The sequence below is a fragment of the Nuphar pumila genome, chromosome 3 (assembly GCF_984573655.1).
Source record: "Nuphar pumila chromosome 3, dmNupPumi1.hap1.1, whole genome shotgun sequence".
Taxonomy (NCBI): domain Eukaryota; kingdom Viridiplantae; phylum Streptophyta; class Magnoliopsida; order Nymphaeales; family Nymphaeaceae; genus Nuphar; species Nuphar pumila.
Window position 1 is genome coordinate 128,200,330 of NC_143251.1, and position 17,755 is coordinate 128,218,084.

The 17,755-nt window shown below is 40.3% G+C and overlaps 2 protein-coding genes across 2 annotated transcripts; one reads left to right on the forward strand and one right to left on the reverse strand.

Annotated features, from left to right (window-relative positions):
- The first annotated feature begins 4,564 nt into the window (after positions 1 to 4,564).
- Positions 4,565 to 7,197, forward strand: LOC149843728 (uncharacterized). The gene is made up of 4 exons (XM_090001906.1): positions 4,565 to 4,701; positions 4,786 to 5,046; positions 5,550 to 6,692; positions 6,885 to 7,197. The coding sequence occupies exons 1-4, from the start codon at positions 4,684 to 4,686 to the stop codon at positions 7,050 to 7,052; spliced, it is 1,590 nt and encodes a 529-aa protein (XP_089858032.1). The 5' UTR covers positions 4,565 to 4,683; the 3' UTR covers positions 7,053 to 7,197.
- Positions 7,198 to 14,473: 7,276 nt separating this feature from the next.
- LOC149843729 (uncharacterized) lies at positions 14,474 to 16,374 on the reverse strand. Its single transcript, XM_090001907.1, has 2 exons — positions 15,948 to 16,374; positions 14,474 to 14,832 (listed from the first exon to the last, which is right to left on the reverse strand). Exons 1-2 carry the CDS (start codon positions 16,284 to 16,286, stop codon positions 14,671 to 14,673), a joined length of 501 nt encoding a protein of 166 aa, XP_089858033.1. The 5' UTR covers positions 16,287 to 16,374; the 3' UTR covers positions 14,474 to 14,670.
- Between the last annotated feature and the right edge of the window lie 1,381 nt (positions 16,375 to 17,755).

A 17,755-nucleotide genomic window follows, 5' to 3' on the forward strand; every position in this document is an offset into this window, starting at 1 on the left:
AGAAGCTCTCATTTATCTCCTCTCCTTCTAACGGAAGAAGGCAGTAGCGGTGGAAGGATAAAAAAAACAGGGCCCTGCCAGCCTCGCCCCATTTGAACAGGGAATGGAGGACATGAAACGAGGAATTGACTGGAGATGGAGGTTAAAATCAAACCCCTTGCGAAGATGAAGGACAAAATTTGAGATGGAGTAGGGGTGAAGACCTTGTCCCCCGTCCCGGTCTGCTGCCATCCTTAGCTCCAAACAAGGGACAGCGGGGCACTTTGAACGCGGCATTCAGTGGGACACCTTTTAGGGTACACAAGAAAGCAAATGCCACTCAGACCTGATGGTCAACAAGAGGCAGCTCTATTTATTCATCTGATTATGGTTAAACAAAACTAGACTCGAATCGGCCCGACCCAGAACCCAGCCAGCGTATTGCACAAGGTAGGTGAAAATTTGAATCAGGGTTGGGCCCACATAACGTGAGTCCACTGTCATCTACAGAGCAGCGGCAGCAGCCGTTGGTTGGAATCTAATGACTCCGTGGCTCCACGTCTTACGTACAGCTGCACACAAGCTGACAGGTCAACGGTTGAATTTGCTCAGAGTGAGCCAATCCATCCAACACCTGGGTAGGACAAATCTGGATCCAGATCCAAATGAATCCTACATGATTGGATCCGGACCTGGGACTGATCCTCTGCCACATGGTACCCAAGTCCATCTGAAGTAGCCTAAAGTTAGGTTTAAGCCAGTTTCAATTGGATCTGAGTGCAAAATGTACATGCCAAACCCGAATTTCGAATGACAGTGTCCGGGTCTTATGGATCCTTTGGGTCCATATCCGTATTTTGTCTCGGATCATTGGATTTAACATTGGAGTTTGGAACGCTGTCTCTTTATGGAGCATTTCATTGTTCAGATGGACAATCTTGCCCCTTCCCCCTCCCATCTTGTGGCTTGCTGGCTGCTAGGGTTCTAAAAGGATAGGATTTGGTCCCTATGTGGGCATTACTAGATCTGACCTAATTGGATTCTGTTATCCGATTCGGAGTCACTCTAATTCGGATGGGAAATGATAAAACAAAGTCCAGATCCAAATAGATTCAATAACTAATTGCATATGACATTTTCACGTATTTGGACTCGGATATGTGTCAGATTCAGATTTCGGTTCAGTTGTGTTACAGATACTGATCCAACTAAATGGATTTGGATAGGCTGGTTATCCTACCTGAATCCAAACTGTTGATATCCCTAGGCTGCACTCTGCAGCCTGATAGGTGGGGCATGGTCGGATACTGATTCAGTCATAGGGGGTTCGGTAAAATCTGGATCTGGACCTATATTAAGAATATGATTTGTTGGACCCCTACTTGACCTAGAACTGGACAATTGCTCAATGGACTCAAGTGGGAAGGTGGGGTTGAGAAGACGACTTAGTAGTCAACCCAAATTTTGTAAGCGCTTTTTTATTACTGGGCTGCAAATTGTTTAGATCTGGTCCATAACTGGATTTAATTGTAGCTGGATCCCAACTGGTGGGGTTCAGAATTATCAGATCCAGACTGAGAAAACAGACTCGTTTTAGGGGACTTATTAACAGATCGAGATCCGATTAGCTCCTCATTCAGATAGAATGCAGTATACACACTTAGAATAGCCTAATCAGATATTTTAGATCCATATCAAATCCAGATCTAAGAACCTTATATCAGGCTCAGCCACTTGTCTCAGTAGGATCTCATAGGGGTTTACCGAACCGATTAAATGGACTCTAGTCCTTTAAATATCCAATGAGAGAGAGAGCCGAAAGTAATTCAACATTACCACTCATGAAGATCAACAAAATGTTGAACCCATGAACTGAACAAGAACAAAAGCCAAAACAAAAGAAAGCAACATTAGACAGATAAAATGGGCTCACGCCATAGCCGCGTGCCCAGATTGCGACAAAGGATAGTTAGCATCAGCAGGAGGGAGTGGAAGATCACTAAGATGCATACGCAAGATCGCATAAACATCTACCAAAATTTTATGCACCAGGTTTTGAATGTTAACTCGAATATGACGAAAATGAGCATCGTTACGCGCCATCCAAACAAACCACCAAGAGGTAAGCAACCACGTCCGCCAGATGAACCTCCACCTCTTGCTGCGCCTAATACAAACCGGCCCCAAGATCAGATCTAGCGCAAAGGACTCCTCCTTAACAAATACTTCCGGATGCCTCCAGGTCCTACTAAAGATTTTCATAAATATTGGGCAAGACCGGAACAAGTGAAACGTAGACTCTTCTGCAGCTTGACAAAGCAACAAGTGTGTATCTGAATCTGATATGCAACAAGTGTGAATCCACATTTTGATCCAAACAAGGTGCAGTGAGGTAGACTTGGATCCAGATCTTAGTTGTAATACTAGATCCACCAAAAAATGGTTGAAAACAAACACTTTGCATGAAAAAGTTGAAAAACATCAAAATATTTAATTCAAACTGGACCCGAGCATAGATGTGACTAACGAACATTCACCCAAATCCAAATAAACTCCAAACAAATGAATCCAAAACCTACCATAACACACGTTTGGGGCCTTAATTAACTTAAACATTCACATCCAAAAAAATGCATTGGGTCAGAATCTAAGGTCCCACTGAATCCGATCAGTTTGGACCCCCTATTGGGGTGGGGTTAGAATGGTCCAGAAGGAATCTGGCATGGTTTCAACGTGGTGAAGGGAATAGAGCTCCCTTTCTTTAACTGTGATTCACGAGTCCCCAGCATACCCCATGTGAGATTCGATTCGTGGACACTTCCAGATTCAATTGGGTCCCAAAATTAAATATGGTCAATGCTAAGACTTCTTTTGTTTCTATGGGCTTGGAAGCCAACTGGGTCTCCTTCCAATGGCTATGACCCAATTTGATAATAGTGAGCTCATGACTCACTTTTGAGGCTCAAAGGGTTGGCTTAGTTGACCAAACTAAACTCAGTCATGGAGTTAACTGGTTCCAATCTCAGAGTTGACCATGCACCAAGCACTACTCGGCGAGTTGGATGTTCCGTTTATCGTTGACTCGGACCGGTCGAGTTGTCCAATGGCATCGAACCAAGTTAGTTATGTCGCACATCTTAGACCGAAAATATATTTGTGACAATCATTTGTATGTACAAATGACTTGCTAAGACCAACGGGGGCTCCGCTTGTCTGGTAGAAGCAGCTAGTACATGTTACCTTGTGTCGGGACGGTGCAGGTTCAAAACCCAATGGTATAGTTGTATAACTGGTAGGGGTCTGCCTAACCCCATCTTGCCTTTAAAAAAAACAAATGACTTGCTAAATCTTTTTTTTTTCTTCACTTTTAACCCTATAAATGTGATTTGCATTGTCCATTTAGAATGAGTAGTGTTTGCATTTGCCTAATTTTGAAACATGAACATGATTTTCTGGCCATGCGAAAAGTTTTATAGGAATCAACTCTTGGACTGTTCGATTCTGACATGCAGGTGAATTTTTATAAAGTTTAAAAATTGATCGTTTAAAATTATCATAAACATTCAAGGCTTAAAAATCATGATTTTTATAAAAATATATGATCCAAGTGTTGTTTCCTAGCAATTAGATCATCCTGAATACATGCAGGATTAGATTTGCTAAAAAACAACAACCTAAAAGTACTTGTTCGCTCCCAGTAGGCTGGTGGTAGCAGCTACCACTTTTGTTTTAACTCATTTAGGTGGTCAAATTGAGTAAAAACAATTCGCACCAAAAGAGTTTGGTGAGATTATTACACATGATCATAACCAGCATATGTTGAAGTCACCATACAAGAACAGTTCCTGAACTTGACTGATTCTTCCAAACTCCAAACCGATTCATCAACCAACCCTCCCTAATCCCAGAGCCTATGAAATGAATGTCAAGAGCCGTTAAACAATAGTCTCCGCAGTTAGGGCTCGTAAAGGAGCCAAACAACTTGCAACTCGTCTCGGTTCGGCTAGTCACAAACAAACTCGTTCGTGATCGGTTCGTATATAGCTGGGGACCCGAGCCATGAGTAGCTTGTTTAGCTTAAATGAGTCGAACTTGAATACAAGGTGTTCAGCTTCGCTTGGCTCGAGAGAGCACGTAGAGATAATATATATATATATATATATATATATATATATATATTAAATATAATATATAAAAATACATAAAACATATATATACAAAGAGAAGGTTGCATGAACATATAAATAAAATATAACCTATTAAGTGTAATATATAAAAAATATATAATCCATGTATAAATATCATGGAATGTTTTTACATGAGCTAAACTCGGCTGAGCTAAACACGAACGCGAGCTCAATCCACTTGTAAACAAGCCGAGCCGTTCATTTAACAGCAGAGAGAGAGGGCCGAAAGAATAAAAATTTTTGAGCCGAAAGAAACAGCAGAGAGAGAGAGAGAGAGATCAATGGTACAGAGTTAAACAGAAGAGATAAGCAGGTTGAGTATACGAGGGCCCCATATAAAAACAGAAAAAGGCTGCTGCCCTGTAAAAATAATAACAGCCCCGATTGGAGCATTCAGAGAGAGAGAGAGAGAGATTCAGTTGTTCCTCTATATTCAGTTTCAACACGCAAGCAAAGGATGCCAAAGTTGGGAAGGGCCAGACTAGTATGAGATCACCACCTGCTCCTCTCGAACTCGATGGGGGCAACTGATGAGGTACGAGAAAACAAGATATTTCTTCTTAGATTTGATTGGTGATATATTGGTTGCCTTTTTATAGGGTATGCTTTTCCCCTGCAGGTTACAGAGATGGCTGAGAACAATGTTGATGGTGGAAATGATGAAGGTGATGATGGTGGTGGTGATGAAAACAAGGTTCATAAACCCCAAGACCAACACAAGGATAGCCAACAGAGTGAGTTGTCTATGGCAAGGTTGCAAGCCCCATCCCCAGCTGCCTCTTTACAAGTGGTAGTAGCCCGTGATGCTCCTCAAGCTACCCCCCTTTCCGTGCCTTCAGCTCAAGCTACTCCCCTTTCAATGCCTGCCTCAACCCCCCAGGTAACAAACCAACTTATCGCAGACCTCCTTTTCAGTAAACAAAAGGGTTCCCATTTGTTGCTTGACATGATATCATCCAATTGAAGGGATCAAATCTTCAATGATTCCATCATACATGATTCTGTCCCAAAAACTTTTCAATGGCTGCCGTCCAACTGAATTCCTTTCGGTTGAAGAATCTCTTCCTAATTTAGAAAAACAAATTAAGAGATTTTCTGCAAGAAATACAGAGTTCTGCTTTTGGCAGCGAAAACAGTTCATTTTAACTCAAACTTTTTTATGGGTGCCCTCTGTTTGAACTGAATTCTTTCTGGTTAAGGAGTCTCTTTCTGATTGCGCTAAAGCAATTAGGAGATTCTCTGGAAGAAATACAGAATTCAGCTTCTGGTAGTGAAAACTACATTTTATCTTTTAACTTTCAAACAAATTTCTGGTGTTCATTCATCGTATATCCGAGAAAAAGCAGAAGAAGGCATCTGATTAATCTTCTTTTGCTTTTGCAGGGCTCAATTGGAAGCAGGGCTGCTAGTTTAAATCGAACAGCGTACACCGACCGCATAACCTTGCTGCTGTTCATCTTTCACTTACTGCTCGTGCTCGCAGCGATGATATACTTTGTGATGAAAGCCTTACAACTGGCCATACGACGTGGGGAACACATTCTTATGTTAGAGTACTGGGTGCCTCAGGTAGCTGCAGCTGCCTTTGCTGGTTTGATATTGGCAATAATATGGCAGAAATCCATTAGGATATGGCCAGGGGAGATGGTGAGGATAGTACTGTGGAGTGGCTTTGCTATAAATTTTGTTGCAGGACTCCTACTCATTATCTTCTCTATCCCTGCTTGTGCTGGGATTGGGATTGTTCTATTGCTCTTTTCAATTTGCCAAGGGCTTTATGCTTGCTGGGTCAACCCTAGAATAGGGTATGCTACAAGAGTTCTAAGGAAAGCCATGGAGACCTCCTCAAAATTCCCACATCTACCCAATCCTTGTTACTGGGTTCTGTTTGTAGCCTATGTGTGGGCTTCCCTCTGGGGTCTAACAGTAGTTGGGGCATTGAGTTTCTATTTTCCACCTCTCACAATCTTTGGACTGGTCCTTAGTCTTGCTTGGACCATGGAGGTGTTGAGAAATGTGGTAGTTATAACAGTAAGCAGAGTTGTTGCACTCTTTTACCTGAGGGGGATGCATGCTAGTGTACAGTTTTCATTCCACAGGGCTATAACTATGTCCCTAGGGACTGCCTGCCTGGGTTCCATCTTTGTACCAAGCATAGACGCACTAAGGATCATGGCTAGACTGCTCAACTTGTTGGAAGGGGAGGATGAGTTCATGTTCTCATGTGCACACTGCTGCTACAGTGCCATGGAGGTCATCTTCCGATACGGGAACAATTGGGCCTTCGTCCACACCGCGACATACGGCAAGGGCTTTGTTAGCGCGTCGAGAAGCTGCTATGATCTGTTCCAGAGGAATGGGATGGAAGCCCTGCTTGACTCAGATATCACTACCTCACTTTGCTTCTTGAGTGGAGTATCTAGTGGATCAATTTGTGTCATAATTTGTGGCTCCTGGACCTTCAGCATGCAAAAGAATTTTACAGCAACAGTTTCCTTAATTGCCTTTTTCATTGGATACCTTATGGTAAACCGAATCATCATTCATATTTCATAATAATCTATTAAACACTTCATTGCAAGTTTTAGTTGACATGATATGTAGACAAACATGCAAACCGTGTGGGTTCCATGGATGTCTATTTAGTTATGCATATCATTCAATCTTAATAATGCCATTGGTTATGATTTTGATAGTTGTCATTGTTTGTTATGCCAGACAAGGATAAGCTTAGCGTTGCCACAAGCCTGTGTGAATGCCTACTATGTGTGTTATGCAGAGAACCCACAAAGTAGGTTCTTTGATCAAACAATACCTCAAGGGATGGAGTTGATAGCCAATGGAGGAGATAGAACAGCAATTCCAATTTCAGCATTTTCCAGATAGTCATTGAAGCAAAATACTGGTAGAGAAAGATATTCATCTTTTCTGGGCCCCACACTGTATGTATGTCCATACATCATTCTTGACATGTGCATAGCCTTATGTATGCATTTTTTTTATTGAAGTCGTGTTGATGCCAACGATAATGACAGCCATGTCAACTACCACCATAGATAATAGATAATGGTCATGATGATGATTAGTATTTTGAAAATCCAGCTGCCACTCAAAAATATGATGATGATGGTGGCATCATCACGACTCAAAAATATGATGATGATGGTGATGGTGATGAAGAGGACACTCATGAGGAGCAAGATTGCCCATTTGTCATTTTCATAATGGGGGGCTATGCCTTCCACAAAAAATCCAACTATCCACTCAATGACGTGCACGTTTGTATTTTTTCATTTGTATAGAGGCATTATTGAAGAACCATCGTCCACTTTTGATTCATTTTTTTTTTACTATCACAAATGGAATCATATATATATATATATAGAGAGAGAGAGAGAGAGAGAGTCACTATTACAGAAACACCGACCACTTGATTTTTTTTTTACTGTCACAAATGGAATCATTTATAGCATCTATTTATTAGACCAACGTATATGATTAGGTGGTGGGTCAGAAAAGGGTCGCATATAAGCTCAAATCATCGGATCTCTTTCTTTTTTGAAAATTATTTAGGTTATGCTGATACCACCACCATCCCAGAATTTCCTGTATCTTAAAAATCCCACATTTTTCAACATATATCAAAATTCCACGAGTACTGAAATTTTACTTTTTTCTGGATGATGTTAGACCAGGCTGCACTGATGTGAGTTTCATTTTCATACACCCCTTGCATTAGCCAAAGCAAGGTGACTCCCTGGCGACAAGGGGTGAGCCCACGGAGTTTTATGCTACCATATAGGCGATTTTAAGTATGGCAGGCTAAGTGCCGCGTGAGGGCGGTAGAAATTGTGTACTAAAAAAAATCAAAATGTGCAGCCAAAATAAAAAAAAAAATCTCCAGGATCAATTATCCTTGATGCTATAAATTTTGGGAGTTACAAAAAAGCTTTAGGAGGTTGAGAATATGAATGTAACAAAGTGGCATAGTGACAAACGTTAAAAACGGCAAAATCTCGTTTTTCAAAAATTCGTGAGAATTTGAAAAAATTTCATAAATCTTGTTTTCTTTATGCAAAAGCTCCGCGATAAAAAAATAAATTAAAAAATATAAAAATATTAATAAAATTTATTTAAAAATAAAAATAAATGGATTTTCATGATCATAAATAGCCGTTTAAAACATAAAATATTGTGTTTAAAACATGGTATTTGTGTTTTTCATAAATCTTGTGATATTTTGAAAATCTCACAAAAAAATGCCGTTTTAAACTTTCAAACAATTTCTTGCGATATCACAAGATTTTCATAAATCTCGCGATATTTGTCACTGTGCCAGGTTGTTAAGGCAGTTATTGAGAAAGCGGTGGAAACCCGGTCTGACCAGATTGATTTCCCTTAAGATCATACCCAAGGGCTTGCTTGGTAGGTAGGGGTGGCAATCAGGTCGGGTTGGCGTGTCAGCATACCTCAACCCGACTGTGGCAAACACGAACCCGACCCGTTTAATAAACGGGTAACCCAACACGACCCGCCAACCCATTTAATAAATGGGTTGGGTCGGGTAAACGGATTTTCAGGTTCGCGGGTCGGGTTGACGGATCGGGTTGGCAGGTAGACAGGTCGGGCAGACGGGTTGGCGGGTTGACGGGTCGGGCAGGCGGGTTGACGGGTCGGGCAGACGGGTTGGCGGGTTGACCCACCCGCCTAACCCGTTTATTAAACGGGTCAGCCGGGTTGGCGGGTTGGCATACCCCCAACCCGAACTGTTTAATAAACGGGTTACAAGGTCAACCCGTTTATTAAACGGGTTGACTTAAGCCCAACCCGAACCCGCCTAAGAGGCGGGTTGGCGGGTCGTGTCAGAAATTGCCACCCCTATTGGTAGGTGTCCTTTGTACTCGCATGGGATTTACTATCCAGGAACGAGAGTGACCACTAAGACCAATAGGCTCTCTTTTTGTCTAGTAGGAGCAGCTAGTGCACGGCGCCACCTTGTGTTTGGACGTTGCAAGTTTGAATTCCAATGGTATATATAACTGGTAGGGGTCTCTTTAACTCCAGCTTGCCTATAAAAAAAAGAAGAGAGAGAGACAACCTTATTGGCAAAAGTTAAAAACTGCGAAATATCAACCGTCAAAAACTCACTAGATTTTAAAAATTTTCATAAATTTTACATCTTTTGGGCAAAATCTCAGCAATAAAAAATAAATTAAAAATATAAAAAACTTTATAAGAAAATATAAATAAAATATATTTAAAAATAAAAATCCCAGGGATTTTCATGATAAATATCTATTAAAAATGTAAATCTCTCAATATTTGTCATGGTTTAAAAATCTCACAAAAATTGTCGTTTTAAACTTTCAAGCAATTTCCCGTGATATTATCGTGATTGTCACATAGGGGACTCCTTTTCCTAAGCATGTTTTTTGTTGTTTTCATTAAAAAAAAAAGGAAGAAAGAAAAAAGGCTCATTGTTCATGGATAACTTGGATAAGTTTGTTATTGATGTATGAATCCCCTTTTTGGCCCATGATATTGTGGTATGCTATTAAGTAGCCTTAATCAGCCATTGGCACTAGGGCTGGTAAACGAGCTGAGCTTTAAGTGTTCAAGCCTAGCTCGTTCTAGTGACATGCCAAGCTGAGTTCGAGCTTGAGCCCGAGTTAAACGAGTCAAGATCGCGCTGGCAAAAAAACTAGGTACATTGGTTTAGAGATAAAAGAAATAAGATTACAAGAAAAACATGTAAAATATATATTTTTAATACCTAATGAGCTTATACAAGTCTAACAGAGCCGAGTACCTATTGTTCATGCTGAGCCTATTTTATGAGTTCAAAGAAGCTCTTTACAAGCCGAACATGAGCAGAACCACAAGAAGCTTGGCTTGGCACTATATGATTTTGGACGGCTGATCAGGTTGTATTGAAGATCCCCACTACACATCTCACGGTTCTCAAGTGAGATGCACCGCAGGGATGGAATATATTCAATAGGACCTGATTGGATCTCATGATTTTGCACTACAACGTCCCCTTGATTAAGTAGCCCAATAACCGATGAGGAAAAAGAAGGAAAGAAAAAAGTTTGGGGGCATCTAAAGAGACAAAATATTAAAAAAAAAATGTAATACATAACATTAAGGGTATGTTTGGAAGAGAAAGATGTAAGAAAAAGTGATGCAAAATGAAAAAATATGACTGATCCTTCCATATCAAACAAGCGACTTTTTGCTGAGAGAGTTTTTTTAAAAAGTACACTTTTTGATAGAAAATATTCCTGCATGGAGGGTGGTGGAGGAATGTTTCCTACCAAAAAAAAAATATTTTTACACTTCCCACTACCCATCTCACCACCATCCTCCTCCCTCTCATTTTTTATACATTTTTTCACTCTGTTTTTCTCATGTTATACAAACAAGCTAAAAAACTTTCTTTTGAAGAACTTACTCATATCAAGAACTCTCTTAGACAAAACTTTCTTTTCCTATGAGAGTTTTTCTCTCTTCCAAATGTGCGCTGAAGTAAGGGCCAAATCTTGTGGTGAAAAGGAGTCCTCGTTAATGACAGTTCCTAGAAATCTGGGATTAAAAATTGCACGGTATTGTGGGCCCTTCAGATTCTCTAATTTTCAGAAAATCTTGCTGCCACCATTATAGGTTGGTAATTCTGGACACCATTGAAAAAGCTTAAATTTGTCTAAAACTTTTGAGATTTTGATGGATCTCTTCTAACAACATTCTTAGCACTTTTCCATGTTTCACACAAAACTCTAAAATGTAGGCTGCATGAGAATTCCTGATAGTCCATCCACTAGGGCTTCGCTCATCTGGTAGGGGCGACTTGCAAAAGTCATGAAGTCGAAAGCCATGGGTGCGTGTCTCTTGTCGCAAGGGACTTGGTATACTTTTTTTTTTTACTCGGAGAAACCAGTCACTGAGTAAAACTTTGAGAGCTTACCCCTCGACACCATAGAGTCGCCAAGCTTTAGCTTACGCAGGGGGTGATGCCCTAGGCCGTCCTTCAAACGGCCTAGGCCTCATCTCACTGCACCAAACCCCTTGGGTCTGGGACTGGGTATGCTTATGGGCATGCAAGGGAGACCTGGGGTTTTTTACACCAATTAGCTTGCTAGTGAATGAGATGTTTTTTTTTTCAGCTGATTATCTAAAAAAAATCTTGATAATCCAAACACATCCTTAATAATGAATAAAAAGGTTACCAAATTGTGCTTTTTGTATCTTGGATTAAATTTGGATGTTCTATTACATTTAATGTGATAAAACATGAACAAAAAATGTACGGACAAAACCAGACAAAAAGGTTGCAGGGCGAATCACCCAACAGTTTATAACGATATCGATCTGAGTGTGAGTTGGCAATAGGGTATGCATCTTCAATTTATTTATTCCTACCTTCTTAATCCAAAATTGGAGGATAGCATGCATAGTAACAAAAGTTTAAAAACAGGGAAATAACGCAGCCTTTTTCTCGCTTGAAATTGAATATATCTAGTATTTGTCGTGTTTTTATAGCCAAGATATTGCCAATAAAATTAATTAAAAAATAGAAAAAGTTTCTGAAAATGATTTCTGACGATATTTATGTGGAGAGAAACCAAATCAAATATGATTTGGCTTCTCACGCCATCTACCTTTTTTTGTTTGGTTAAAGGTCAAATGAGATTTAGAATATCATTTAAATGAGAATTCAAATCTCATGAAGCCCAACCAAACGTACCCTAGATGGGACTAGTTTGCCATCCAACCATCAAGTCTCAGCTCATTGTAGACATAATTTAATCATACAAATATATTAGGGTTCTGTTAGAGCCTACAAACATATTAGGGTTTTGTTAGAGGCTCTTTTGAAAAAAGGCTAAAGAGAAATAAATAACTAGACAACTAGACCTGTCTCTCTCCCGAGAACTTGGCTCCTCACTACCTGGTGGGCTGTTTGGATGACCCGCAACAATGCGATATTCCGTCAAACTCCGATTGTTTTCAATAAGCTAGTGCATTGCATCTTGGTTGATTTGTACGCAATTTCGCGCCTCTACTGTTCTCGTATCCACCACCTTCAGTCGTCCTCTCTTCTTCCTGACCGTGGCAGAATTTGTCGAAATTTCATTCTTTTTGGCCTTTTGTCCTTATGTTTTTCTGTTTTTACTTTCGTGTATTCAGCCCTTGGTTTGGGTCTGCTGTTTGTTTGCTCACAGGCTCAATGTTTGTTGACCCCTTGTCTTAGTAATGTTGATGTTTCGTTCCGCTCTCTCGCTCTCTCATCCAACGAAAAACCCTTCTCGTCGCTAACCGCACATTGGCTGACTTCCCCGTTGATAAAATCCCTGAGATCCCCTGGCCACGGGAGAGTGAAGACATTTCCCATATCTGAGATATCCAAAGAGGACAAAACCTTATACTGATCTAGTAAGATGGTTTTTATTTGTCAGCAAAGATAATTTAGTTATAAACCCACACAATACTGATTTAGATTGTTTGAAAGAACAGATAGTATAATTTTGGGCATCATATTGGAATGCAACATGTGATATAACTTTATTCCTTTTGAATTACGGTTGCTTATGGCTTTCATATTGACACATAACACGCAACAATAATGATGAGTGACAGCAATAAGATTCTTATTTCAAGAAGCATAACCACCTTTACAAGCAACCAAATTTTATTCTCAAGGGGGGGTGGCGTAGTGGGATGGGGCCTTGGCTGCTAGATGGGCAATCAAGGTTCTATTCCCATGAGTGTTGCCCCTCTGCGCAAGCCAATCTGTAGCATAAGCCTCAAGGCAGGGGTCCTAGCCTCAGAGTTGTATGACTGTCGGCATGACGACTGTAGGTTGAGCCAGCGCGACCAGGTCTTAGTGCCGGGTCTGGTTTCTTGGGGTTATAAATCAAAAAAAAAAAAAAACTAAGGGTGCTTTTGAATGCACTGACAATTTGACTCAAACTTGGTGGAGCCCCATGTTGTCTCAGCACCAATGTAAACATGGAACTATTTATCCAATTTTTTTGGGGTAGGGACCAGGACTACTTGTCCTAAAAACAGGGGATAAATGGTTGGAACCCCAAGGGGTCCAAAGTATTTATCCTGGATTTTTTTTGTGCTAAGACAAATATGAAATCGATAGTCTCACTTCCCCTTGAAATATCCCAAAATCTGCTTGAATTATTTAACATTGGCATCTCAACTTCCAATCAGAGACTGAATCTTGTATTACAGAATTTCTAACCAGCTCTACAACATATTAAAGGTTCATCAACGTCTATTAAAGAAACTATTTTTTGCATAATCAAAGTCTAGTTTTCATGGACATGAATCTAAAGTATACATGAGCTCTTTCGTCAAGATATTTTTTATCTCCATTTTTGTCCATACGATTTCCTCTCCTTTTTTTTCTTTCAATGTATGGCAACAAGTTCCTTGCATTATATTATGATATATTAAAGTCATTATTTTTTAGAAAAAGAAAACCATGTGCAAAGAGCAAAGTTTACATGTCTGGATAAAATCATAAAGAGCCCTAATTGGGGGTGTATGTGTTGGTTCTATTCAGGTACAGCCAGAGTGCTGCTACACCTGATTGCCCTCCATCTATGGGATACAGACAGAAGATGGGGAGAGGATCAGGTACAAACGTTAAAGTGTGCAATGTGATTGCATCTAATCTGCCATCTCAGATGAGATTGTTGGAGCAATACGTGGCTTAATTTGTCTTGTGAAACCACTTAGAGTCCTCTCTTATGTTACTAAGGAAACCCTACTTAGAATATTGCTCCTATGTTGAAAAAAAAAAACAAAGATTGAGGGTTTTCCTCTTTGTTTTGAAAATCAAGTGTTAGGTATAGAAGGTAGTCCCAATGTGTGGTTTTTCAATAGAGGGTTTTTGTTCATAAGGGTGAAAGGCAGCTTGTTCTGATTGCAACAAAAGAGAAGAAAGAAGGTGTAGATTTCAGTTTCGACTTTTTCGGGTCAAGGTAATCTGCATTTGTTGCATATTAGTGCATTTTTTCTTGTTCTTGAGAGCCCTATAACATCATGTACTTTTAGTTGCTGGTTTCAATAAAAAAAATTCTCTTGTACTCTCTCCATGAACAGCCTAACCACGTAAATTCAATGTTTTTTGTGCTTGATTGCTTCCTTATTCTTTCATCGCATCATATATCGTGTCCACGGAGATAGCATTTCACTGTGAATCCATCACATTTTCTTAGACATGATCGAGCATAAGTGTCCTTCTCAATTGAACAAGGATAAATCTCAACCACGTTTCAAAAGGAACCGAGTACAAAACCCAAAATAAAACCGTATTTATACCACATAACCAGAAAGAAAGCACGTCATCAAATACATAATAGATACAATTAAAGTAATTCCAAATACGACCACCCTTCTCTTTCTTACTTAGCTATTCTTATCATTGTAAAAAAAAAGGAGGAAATGAAAATCAAAGAGCTATTGAACATACATATATAACACTCAATCACATCCTGGAGCGTGGGACCAATGCGTTCCTTGTCAATGACAACGAAGAAGTTGGTGACATAAAGGACTCCTTGTTGGACCGCTGCTGATTCTCCTCTCCTTGCATCACATTTTGAGTGTTTGACTGGTCCATTGCTTCTCGCTCAGCATCATCCACCATCTTAACCCATGACATACCCAAAAAAAAAAAAAAGAGAGACCCATCAACACATGGAAAAAATGGTGTTTCCATCTCAATGCAAGGCTCCCAAAGAACTTAAAAGACATCCAAACAACAATCGTTTTACATTTTTTTTCCGGCTGTCAATTCATCACTACTTGCATGCATGATCTAGATGTCATTCATCTAAAGGATGAACGACTCAGAAAAAATCTGTAGGATCCATCTAAAAGGTATATAAGCATTCAAATGGTGGTGTTTTGGATGCCGTTCATCACATGAATTTTATTCATAGGGATACCTACCTACCACTAAAACTGATCTGCTCTCGAGAAACTCAACACCACCATTCCAATTCCACTTTCTCAATAACCTAAGAGCTAGGCCGCCTTTCCGCTCCCTTTCTATTTTTCTTTTTTCGGATGAAGAGGAACCCTAGCCGATAACCCGGTCAATTAATGGGCTCGCCTCCTTGGGAGGTAGGAAAACCCCGGGTGGGGTCATCAACACCCAAGCCCTTACTGAGCCCACCAGTTAAAAACACTCAGCACACTCAGTGGGAGTCGAACATGGGACCAAAGGGTCAGCATATTCTCCACAAGCCTGCGAAATTCCACTTTTACTGGGGTGATTTTTGCGCCATCGATACGTCAGTAATTGCGCCATAATACTTTTGCTGGCGCTAACCACTACAGTACCTTTACTGGCGCTAACCACCACAGTACCTTTACTGGCGCTAACCACCAGCGCCAGTAAACACTGCCTTTAAATTTAGCGCCTTTGCTGGCGCTAATATTGGGTAGTAAAGAGATTTTCCCGCATCTTATTTTTCGCCAGATCAGGCAACCCGGGCCGGTGTTTCTGTCCCTTTCTGCCATCTTTCATGACTTATACAATCAAATCATTCATGCCTTTTTTTTGCAAGAAAGATAAAGAATATCCCAAAACTTGTTAAATCATGAAAATACCAATGTTTTGATTATATTCCAATTGAACTTACTAAAAAGTAGAATATTAACGCCAACTTAATTTTTTTTTGACCAACTTAATTTTCTACAGTCCAGTCATGCTAGGTAAATGCAAAGTAAAAAATAGGAAAAAGAAAAAAGAAGAACCTTTTCGCTTTGCTGAGGGGAGAGAGAAGGGAGGATGTCGGTGAGGTGGGACTTTATTCGCTGGAGTGTTTCTCTGGTCATCCCCTGCGCCGCGACTGCTGCGTCCCTTATGATCCCCTCCGCAAACTGCCTCGCGCTTCCGACCGCCTCAGCCGGAATCTTCTCCACCAGCCGATCCTTCACAACTACCAGGCTCCTCTTCACGTCCGCCACCACCCCCCTCGACGCCTCCACCACTCCCGCCCGGGGCCGCCGCTCTGAATATTCCGGCGAGTACAGCTCCCCTTGCCCCACTCGGCCCCTCCCGTCACCGGACGAATTTTCCGACGGCCCATCCATCTTCCCGAATTCTCTGGAAAGCTCTATCCTCTTTCGCTCTCTCTCAAGGTGAAGAGGAGAGACGCTGGTGCAGCTGTTTTCAGTGCTCAATATTTGAGGTGTGGAGCGCTTCTTCGATTTTCTCCCTCCTTGTTTTAATTATTTGATGGGTGCATGATGAACTGCCACGTGGAAACGATGATGGCAGATGTTGCCATATAGGAGATTATGTGCCAGGTGGCAAAGGTAGAGGCCCTCATTTGATGATGTGGAATAGTGGGACCCGGAGAGTAAAATACACAATACCTTGACCTGTTTGGGAAGAGGATAATGCGTGCGACGTGGCACGCTGTAGGGGGGAAGCAGTCGGTTTGGGAGGGCCGGGTACGGTTCGGATGTAGGCTTTATTGGACCCTACATAACTCGGATCTAATCCAACCATTTTTTTATTATAAATATTTTTATTATAATTTATATTTATTATACTTTGTATAGGGATAATATTTGCTGTTCGCCTGGATAAAGAACTCCCTAGTTGAAACTCATAGAGGAGGTTTTGTTTTGATTAAATCAGACCTCGTGGATGTGTTAAATACGGTCAAATTTGTACAATTTGACCGTACTGTTTTTAACGTAAAAGCACGTTTTTTTAGGGTTGAAAATTTGGTACATTGTAAACTGTTGATTTTCAAACCCCAAAAAACTCAGCATTCATGTCAAGGAGAAAAAAAAAAGATCAAAGATTGGGTTTTTACTAAATTAAATATGTAGTTCATATTTGGAGGGTCACATATGAAAATATTAATAATAACAATAATTATTATTATAATTAAACAAATTGCAAAAAAAAAATGAGAATTTTTCACCAGGGTGCTCCTTACCCACGAGGGTAAGTACTATCCTTTTATACATGCCAACATTTTCCCAAGATTTTCTGAAAAAAAAACTAGAACATGCAAAATATCACACGTTTTCTCTTCCCGAGATTTTCCAAGAACAAGATTTGTGACATGACCCATGACGGGTTCTTCTACAAGTCTCTACACCTTGCTGGAGGTCCACATCCATGGACAGGCTAAAAGCGGCACAAAATAGGTCTTAATTGAATGCAGTTTTCTGCAAAAACGTGAACTGTCGGAGGTGTAAATTCAATTTGGGTTGAGAGTCAAAGTGAAGTGTTAAATATTTGTCATGTAATTAGAAGTTGTGGATAGTGTGGTGCGTAGAGATTTTATAAGCAATATTGCTATTTAGACAATGTTGTATGGGTAGCGTAAGCATAAAGAAAAAGTTACTGTGGTGGTTATGTAAATTACTCATGCAAGTTAATGGTTTTATGGTAGAACCATTTTGAGATGGCATGTGAAGAGTCTAGATAGAGATCATGTGTTATGAGTTATGTGAGTTAAGGCATGCAAATAATGCTCATATGTAATTAGTAGTCATCGAGTCATTAAGATGGATTTTTGTAGTTAAAAATGTGGCCCATG